Genomic DNA, 9,645 nt, shown 5'->3' with positions numbered 1-9,645 from the left:
CCTGATGGGACACACTTGTAGTGTTGTAAAAATGCAAGTGCTTTAATTAAATTTTAATTTTAAATACTTTGCATTTTAAAATCAACTTCTAAATGTCTGTTCAGTAGTCCCTATAACATGACAATTTTAATGTGTGGCGCTTTTAATTAAGTGATAAAAAGCAGTTGCAAATAAATATCACCACTACTCATCTTTGCACCAATAAAACGTAAAAACACTGTTTTTCTACCAAATTATATGTAATATCTAATTATCATATTAATATTTAACTTGCATTGGAAAGGTTTCCGTGACCTCTCGTGAGATCTCGGCAAAAAGTCTCACGATTTATTTCCAGAACATGATGCATGATGGGATATACTAAGCCTCGAATAGCGCTCCGGAGCGGTATTCGAGATAGTGTGGATTTAGTGTGCTTTAAGGACACTGCGCTCTGGCGTTTTTAAGACCTGGGACAGTCTTGCGCACTTACTTCCTGTCGTGCGCACGCGCTCTCAAGTGGCCAAGACCGCAAGTGTGGGTATTTGCACAAGGGGTAATGATCCTGAAGACATTGATTAGCAAACTCAGGTGTGTTTGATTAGGGTTAGAGATAAACTCTGCAGGAAAGTGGATCTCGTGAGCCAGATTTGAGGATCACTGCTGTAGAGTCTGAATGCGACTGTGAGGGCTTTGGGTCGTCATTTGGGATAGGGCTTAGCATAGCATAGCTTTGCACAGTAGCTCTGGCTATGAATAAATCATACTGTGTGAAACACTCACCTGGGCTGTCAGAGTGGCACTGGGGTGACAGAAGAGAGCAGGCCTGGCACCTGTTCTCAGACCGTGTGCTCTCCTGACAGTCTGGTGACCTCCAAGTGAAATGGACAGCGCCTCCTGCGGGAAAGGAGGAAACACTGAATATCAGTGTGACGTTCAATAACAAGGAATGATATTCAAATAATGTTCCACGTAAGTGGAAATATTGTAATTAGGCGTTCCAAACACATGAATGACAAAGTAAGGTTGTATTTACATGTGGGAAATGGGACACGAGTTGCCGAGTTGTGACGTTGGAAGTGGAGTGTCGATTTAAAACATTGAAGAAACACTGATGTATAATATAGATCACATCATAGTAAATGATTTTCCAAGTTATTTTAATTTTACATGCTATATCTCTATTAAATTCATCTTCTCACACACCAGAGAGAGAGATGCACCATAAATAATCAGTTAAAAAATATATAATAATAATAAAACATCCTTTAATTTCTTGCATAAATATGGCAGCATATGTAAATAACATATTGGCTAACTTCTGCGTACTGCATTAGTTTATAGTGTCATGTCTTCATTCATATTTTATTTATTTATTTAGCTTTTTTATTTTATTTTATTTAATTTTATGAACAGTTGCAGCAAAGAAAGAAGAGCTAGGACTCAAACTTGTGTGACTCAAAGCGCTAATGTGATATACAGTGTGACTGCTTGTATGTGATTTATATTAAATTTTCTCATTCAGTCAGTCATTGTCAGCATGGAATTAACCCCCAACATTTTTCAACAGGGCAAAAACAAAGATTATCTTTTAGACTGCAGATATTAAAGAGACATTAGAAGATAAATATTCTGGAACAATGACAGTTGGACCCCCAACTGATGACTCGAAGGTGTTTTATGTTGTATGAAAGGTAATTGGGCATGTATATGTAGTGAATCTATTGTGTCAGCCATTCAGATGAAGTAGGAGGTCTGCTGGAAAGCCAGTGTTGTGCTCAGCCGTGAGACTTCAATTAACCCAGTACACTGACAGTAATTGTTTATGATGACCTGAGGTTAAAAGTGCATGCTTGGTGCGATTTGTTAATTGTACCCCGCGGATTCATATGCAAGAAGATTAAAAAGACCAGCGGTACAGTTTAGAGGTTGGACTTGGGATAATAAAAAGAATAATAACATGTATAGAAGGTGCACAGTGCCATTCACACAAACGCTAAACACCATCATGGTAACACACATGAAACTGAAATAATGCAATAAACATTCATTTAACAACATTAGGAGTAACACACAACCCTAATATACAAAACTGACAAGAAAAAACTAAGAAGAAACAGTTATTTCAACAACAAAAAACATCAAATTTGAAATGTAAAGCAGGGAATTCTGGGAATGTCAATTTACGGTTATTCACTTTTTCACTTCCAAAAACGGTATACTACCGTATAATTAATGTCCAATACAGTTTTTTACCGTATATAGTAGGGGAATTTACCGTTAACCATTTAACAGGTTTTTACTGTAGCATTTTTACAGTCTTTTACCGCTAAATTCACGGTAATTTTTTACAGTGTAGATACTAGGTGGGGATATTCAAGAAACGCCAAGTTATGAAGCTATCTTTCTGTGAAGGGCTAAAATATCAACATCAGGCATCATGGTCACTGGCTTTTACATTTTGCCCCGTAGTGAGCTGTCATCTTGCCTCTCCTGCCAAACTGCAGGGCTGTCATAAAGCAACCATGTGTATTCCTGTTGATTAGCCGATCACAGTTAACCACAGCATGACAAGTTTCCCCCCCAAAGATCAAAAGAACAACCATCCAACTGTCTGGTTTTCTTTTGTCAGCACAGTGACAGTGGCTTTCTGGACATTTCATCTCTTGAGGCCTGTAGACACAGTGTCCATAAGCAGAGGCTGACAGATTCAAAATCTGCTAATAGAAAACATATTTTTCTAACCAGTATCTGCTTTAAAACAGTGTCTATCAAGGGGGTTGGGGGATGGGGGGTTGGTTTGCTGACAGTTATGTAACATCTTTCAGTTCTGAATTGAGCCCTTTCATCACTGTGGGAAACTTAAACCACAGGAAAGTTACACAGTTCAATGTGACAAAACATGAAGTTGCAACTATTGCCTCAGAAACTGCTTAACTATTGATTTTCAGGCTAATTTATTAGGGATAAGCTCGTCATGAATTGACAAGAACCTAGGAGTGAGATATTTGCAAGGTCCTCAATACACTAAACTTAATGAGCAAAAAAACAAACAAAAAAAAACACCCTGACCTCTTTTTAGTTAATGGTTTTGAGATAATAAACTCTGCACGTGTGCCATTTGACATCTTAGCTCAAAAGAAAAAACAAGGAGGAACCTAATTCTGTCATGTTTCAGGCAATAGATTGATTCCTGTCAGTAAACAAACAAATAAATGAACGTAACACTTTTAGAGAACATATTCTCGTTATGAGATTCCCTATGAGGTTAGGTTCTGTTCTCGTTCAGAGACGAGTAACAGACTTAGAGTTAATATATGACCTGACATACAAACACGAGCAAGTGGTAATGAGGCCCCCCGTGATACACAAGCCCAGAGCACAGCAGTTATAAATACAGACACATGGCTGAGAGAAACAGGAGTAAGACGTAAATAAAGTCATGCACGCAAACTAAACACCCAGAAAGGCTTACAGGCCCACAGCACATGACACAGGAGACATACTGGTATGAAAGAGCTGTACTTCATATTAGTTGTACTTAGTATAGTAAGGCATGAACAGGCCTCAGTATCTGGGAGAGCTTCTCATGTCAAAATCTAATTAACTTTGTCCAGCATGTGGCAATTCTACGAAAATGTCAACCATAGCATTAAAAAAATCTACAATTTTAGCAGAACTTTTAAATTGTATTTTACTGGAATAAAGTGCTACATAACAGAGTTTTGCATAACTTATTCATAAGTTATACATACCTTATTTATACACATTTAACGTTAGGTTAAGTTAATCTCATACAAACTAAATTTAGCATGTAAGTTGAATAACTATTACTGAATAACGTTTTTTTCTGCAATTACTGCATTTATTTGTGTTACTGTATGTTAAATTTGTATCAAGTCCGTATCAAGTGGTTCATCCCATTATTTTATGTTCATGTTGCCTATATTGCAAAAATATTGATGACTAGGTTTATACTACATTTTAACCATACCATGTTGAGCATGCTGCAGTATGTACTGCACAAAAAGCCTCAGTGACAGAAAAAGATACATACAGAACACTTCTGCTACGCAGCACTGCACTAAGTGGGCAGTGTGAAATATGTAACCTTTAATATCGGCATTAATATGGCCGAAATAAACGTGCGTTGCTTAAATGCTTCCTTCATGCTACTTCTGCATGCAGTGTGAAACAGGCCTTAGTTCAACTTCCCAAATCAAAACCGGACTATATTTTTTCAGATGTCCAGTCTCTTTCTGCAGGTCTTAAATCAGATTATAGACACAATTGATCAATATACTGGTAATTAGTATTTTTTCTGGAAAGTTACATTTTGACTGCAAATGTCACGTCCAAAAGGTTCATCATATGGCTTAAGACTTTGGCTACTGGTGTGTGCGTTTGGAGGAAAGACTTCTCTCACATCCAAAGCAATCTCGCTGTAGACAGCTGCTGGAACAAAGAGTGCAAAAAAATCAATGCCTGCTGCCTTCTGCATCAGTGTGAATGAGGGATAAAAGCAGCTTTCACAGCTTGAGTCTAAATGTAATAATGAGAGAGGGTCAGTGTGCAGGTATGCTTTGTTGGAATGATGAGGGGCCCTCCTAGACATTAGGTTCTTTTCTGACCCTTTCCTTAGCAGTGGTTTCTATGACAAGCATCACAATTAGGACATACTGTGTAAGGGATTTGAACAAACCTCTAACTTTAAGTTAGAAACTTGGTGCAGAAATGTCCTGAACTGTTTGTGCCCAAATCTGGTCGTCTGTGGCTTGTCTCTAAAGTGTATTTCACTTCAAAGACATTTAAATATCTAGATATTAACAAGTCAAACCTCTCATATGGCCGGAATGACTTCTAGTTGCTTTGTCACCTCTAATTACGGTCAATGTGAATTCCCCAACAAGTCAGTGTTTCCAAAATCTGTTCACAGAGACACACCAACAGTACACACTTGGATATCTTCCCTTAAATCAGGAGTGGTCAACGTCAGACCTGGAGAGTCACAGTCCTGCAGAGTTTCTCTCGAACCCTAAACCCTTTCATTCCTACTCAAACACACATGAACAAGCTAATAAAGGTTTAAGGGTTACTAAAAAGCTATAGGCAGGTTAGTTTTTAATCAAGGTTGGAGCAAAACTCTGCGGGACTGCGGCTCTCCAGAACCAACGTTGGCCACCCCTGTCTTAAAGGATCAATGCATTTCAGGTCTTGGAGAAGGGGTGTGCAACTCTGGCCACTGAGATCCATTTTTCTGCAGAGCTTATAACTCCAACCCTAATCAAACACACCTAAACAAGCTAATCATGGTATTTAGGATTACTGGAAAGCGAACCTCTGCAGGAAAGTGGATGTTGAGGGCCAAAATTGCCCTGTCCCATATTGGAGTCTACTAATGAGCTGACTAGCTGAATCAGGTGTGTTTTATTAGAAAGAGCTCAACGAGTTCTGGTGGTGTGCCTCTAGGAACAGGGTTGGGAAACACTGCCATAGGTGTTTGGACATAGTCCTGGTGGGCGATAAAATGGATGAAATGTCTAAAAGAATGGGCCTGAGCCTTTATCTTGGACCAGAATATATGACACATGGGCCAGTTAGCAAAACCCTAGCAGCCACCCACTTCTTGCTGACTCTTCATAAACTTTTTGGTCATCTTTGAGAACACACTGATCAAGACGTCCTCTGCTGTGAAGCCAGCAGCAGCATGGGTTTGTCAAAAGTGTGCATAGCATGCTCCTAAAAGCTAAAATTACAAATGTGACACTCTACAGGCCCATTAACTTTGCACACAATGGCAATCAAAATTTCACAAGACCGCAACTGCATATCATGTGCACCATGAGAAACTGGGACTTAGGCTCTGTATCCCATAACTGGCTTGGGAAACACAGAGAACATGATCTCTTGAATCCACAAACACACATATGAGCATTTAGCATGGTCTTACTACTCACTGAGTGACCCAAAGGGACATGAAAGGGGAGAGCATTGAGGAGAGCAGGGGATGTCTGGAGAATAGGTTACATTGAGTGGATAAAGATGTGGCACTGTCTTGCATGAATCAGACTCTTATACAATGCATTCCATGTGAGTGTGTGAGGGAGGGTTAGAGGAGGGCAGCTCAGCCAGGAGCAGAAAAATTGTGACTGGAGTCGTGAGGGGAAGACGTGAGCTCTTGTGCTGAATTGAAAATGAAAGGAATCCCTCCTAATGAGCCGTATTAGTGTGCTTGGAGGAACACACGAGTGAAGTAAAGATATATGGCAAACCCTCTCTCTATGAGAATGTGTACTCGGTCATGCACACGTACGCATTCGATTCCTCTATTCTAGACTTACATCAGGTGCACAACCTCTGCCAAGGACAAAACTGGGTAACTGAGGCAACCAGCAGACCTTTGTCAGAGTAGATGCCATGTTTAATTTGAACACTTCAGTCCCTCACAGCCACAGCCTTGTTTTTAATTTGTGTCAATGTCACCTTGTGTCCCTGAATATTTACTGTTTGTATCAAATGTAGGTTTTCTGAAAAGACAAAATTTCCAGAAAATTTACACAAATTATCACGGGGGGAAAAAGCATTTAAAGCATGAATTGTGAAAAGACGGGTGCCATATTCTGAAGGGCCACCTACCAGCAGTTTAGCTCCAACCCTAATTAAACACAACTGAACCAGCTAATCAAGGTCTTCAGAATCACTAGATCAGGGCTGGGCAACTTCAGTCCTGGAGGGCCACTGTCCTGCAGAGTTTAGCTCCAATCCTCATCAAACACACCTGAACAAGCTAATCAATGTTTTCAAGATCGCTCGAAAGCTACAGGCAGGTGTGTTTGATTAGGGTTGGAGCTAGAGATGCACCGATCGATCGGCCAGGGAACGGAATCGGTCGATTTTCCTCATGATCGGCCCGGATCAGTGATAGGTCGGTCAGTCTCACTACTTAACGATTTCGAGCCGATCCGTTTTGTTACCAGCGGCACAGGCAATAACATCAGCCACGCATTCTCACTCTCATCTCTCCGACGACCCCTTCTCTCACACACACACACACACACACACACGTATCATTTGCTCTGGTTAAATAGTGCTTGTATTGCACATTATAGTCATTCCCGCAGGTTTCGCGCTTATACCAAATGCGCGAGCACCACCAGTGATCTATATTAGTGGAGCGCACAATCTGCGCTCAGTCTCAAACAGCTTGTGAGCAACAAATACCAAAATGAGTGGCTAACTGTTCTAAAACGTTCAAATACATACAAAATTACGTCAAAATGCCAGTCTTGGCGAGTATCCAGGTAAACACAGTCAGTTTTGGAACGTTAAATAGTTGAGAAAGAGAACGCATGTTGTGTAACAGTATATTGGGTCCGTGGATAAACTCTTAAAGGGACCGCAATCCAATATTCCTGCTGCTGTCTGTCATGTTAATCAAAGAACAAAAGACAAAGAAAATCATTTTCTGCTCTTGACTGAATACACTTTATAACTTTAATGGTAAGCATTAATCTGTATTTAATTTTTACAATGAAGACTACAGAAATTAAAGTAATCAAATGTAAAATAACACTGGATGTGTTATTTTACATTTGATTACTTTAATTTCTGTAGTATTTCTTACCTGAATAAAAACTTACTTAACCTGAAAAACTTAGTTTCATAGCTCTCTTTATTCTATTGCATTTATTTGTGCTGTTGTTTGATATTTTTTTATTTGTTCTTATTTTATTACTGACTTTTTACTTGTGTTTTTTTATGAAAATAAAACTTAGCAATGAAGAAAAGTAGATTTTTGTTTGTATATGCTGTCAATTATAGTTCTTCTAAAGAAAATCGGAATCGGCAAAAATCGGTATCGGCAGATCACACTAACAAAAAATCGGAAATCGGAATCGGCCAAGAAAATTGCAATCGGTGCATCTCTAGTTGGAGCTAAACTCTGCAGGACAGTGGCCCTCCTGGACTGAAGTTGCTCAGCCCTGCACTAGATACTTCCAGGTAGGTGTGTTGAAACTAAACGCTGCATGAAAATGGCCCTCCAGGAGCAGAACTGTACACCCCCGAAATAGTACCTCAAGACATGGTTGTCCAATTTTGCTCATGGAATATCATCTTCCAGCAGCACTTAGGTCCAACTGTAATCAAACATACCTGAACCCAGTAAGTCTTGATTACTACAAACTTTTACTGATTTGAATTACTGATGCTAAACTTGCATGAATGTGGCCCTCCAGGGACCTGTTTGGACACCTCTGCTCAAGACAGTGTAACATACTGAACAGCATGTGCCTTTATCCCAAACAGGCAACGTAGGTGTAACGTGGTGCAATAAGGTGCAATGTGGGACAGACTGCCAAAACATCAAGAATCTGTTTGAGAACCACCTACTTTTAAACAAGAACGATCTATCTGATCAACATGTAAAGCCACAGTTTTTGTTTAGATTTTATGTGCCATTTAAAAGGTTTTTATCAGAAATACCTTATTCTACACTAGAAGACCAACTTGAAAATTAAAATTAAAATTCTAATAGTTTCAGCAGTTATAGCAACTTTATTTCCAGATGGACTGGTGCACCCCAGTGGCTGTAAAATGGGTGGAAGTCAATAATATGAATGAACTATCAGTCCAAGTCAGTTTATATAATAGGATATCTGAAAAAAAAACATATACTGTATTCTGTAAGAATGACAGAGATATATAGACCCAGAGTTCAATACCCTCAGCCAATAGCAGAGAAACCCAACATACCCACTCAGCAGGCTCAATAACATTGAGGTAGGTAATCTCTTAAACTGGCTGCCCATGAAGAAACAAAGATAAATTACTTTGGTTTTCTTCATTCATAATGAAAGACCCGTAACATGGCAGCCCGACAAAGAGACACAGAGATTGCAGGAGTGCCCATTCTAGTCAACACACTCTAATAAATGTAGCGGAATGATATCAAAACCAGATTGTTATTCATATTTACAACTGTTGTTCACACTAAAATTCTCTTAAAGGGGGAAAATGGACATATGCTGCGGAGCTACGGTCACTAAAAGATAAACAAAGCCAGCGAGAGCCCTGTAAACCTAAGAGGTCCTTACAATGTCTAGCGATTACAAGGGACTTCATTGCGCTTGAAAACGATGCCTCCGCTCATTGTAGCAAATTACCTTTCACTTTCTCTCTCCCTTGGCCTTTCTCTTGATCTATGTTTTCCTGACATTTTCAAAGTATGCCCTTTTGCTGGGAAAAACAAGAAAAAAAATCATATTGTTCGGTTGCCAGGAAGTCTTGCTCCCTCTGCAACTTTTGCACCTTCACAAAGCAGGTCACGTGGAAAGGAACCCACAGTGAATATTAGGAGAAATGCTGATGGTGTAGGTGTGTGGAGGTGAGACAGACAGACAGACATACAAAAGAAATGAGAGTACCGGTAAACCGTCTGACAGCAAAGAGCGGCTCTGCCGTATGCTAAACAGGGAATTAGACAGTTGCCCCCAGAGAGCCTCTTTACCATCTCATTTTCATTCACCCTCTCTCATGCACATCTATTAGCAGATCTTTCTCAAGGCTCAAGTTGTTCCTTCACAAGAACATATCCTGCTGCTAGCTGCTTCTGTCCAATCAAAGATGATTAAAGAAAGCAGCTAGCTATACAATATAACATGATAT

General features: G+C 39.6%; 1 protein-coding gene across 2 annotated transcripts in view; it reads right to left on the bottom strand.

Moving 5' to 3' along the window:
* Positions 1 to 9,645, bottom strand: part of LOC107551352 (calcium uniporter protein, mitochondrial-like) — a 93,087-nt gene that overhangs the window by 57,498 nt on the left and 25,944 nt on the right. The window contains exon 2 of one of the 2 annotated variants that reach the window (XM_016232925.1): positions 763 to 876. The exons of the other annotated variant lie outside the window; for it this stretch is intronic. Within the exon in view, the coding sequence (XP_016088411.1) occupies positions 763 to 876 (114 nt within the window). The remainder of the gene's footprint in view (positions 1 to 762; positions 877 to 9,645) is intronic. 2 annotated transcript variants of the gene reach the window in all.

The sequence above is a fragment of the Sinocyclocheilus grahami genome, unplaced genomic scaffold (assembly GCF_001515645.1).
Source record: "Sinocyclocheilus grahami isolate Dianchi unplaced genomic scaffold, SAMN03320097.WGS_v1.1 scaffold421.1, whole genome shotgun sequence".
NCBI classification, from domain to species: Eukaryota; Metazoa; Chordata; class Actinopteri; order Cypriniformes; family Cyprinidae; genus Sinocyclocheilus; species Sinocyclocheilus grahami.
The sequence above is the reverse complement of the archived record's forward strand: the minus strand, read 5'-3'. Positions and strand labels throughout refer to the sequence as shown.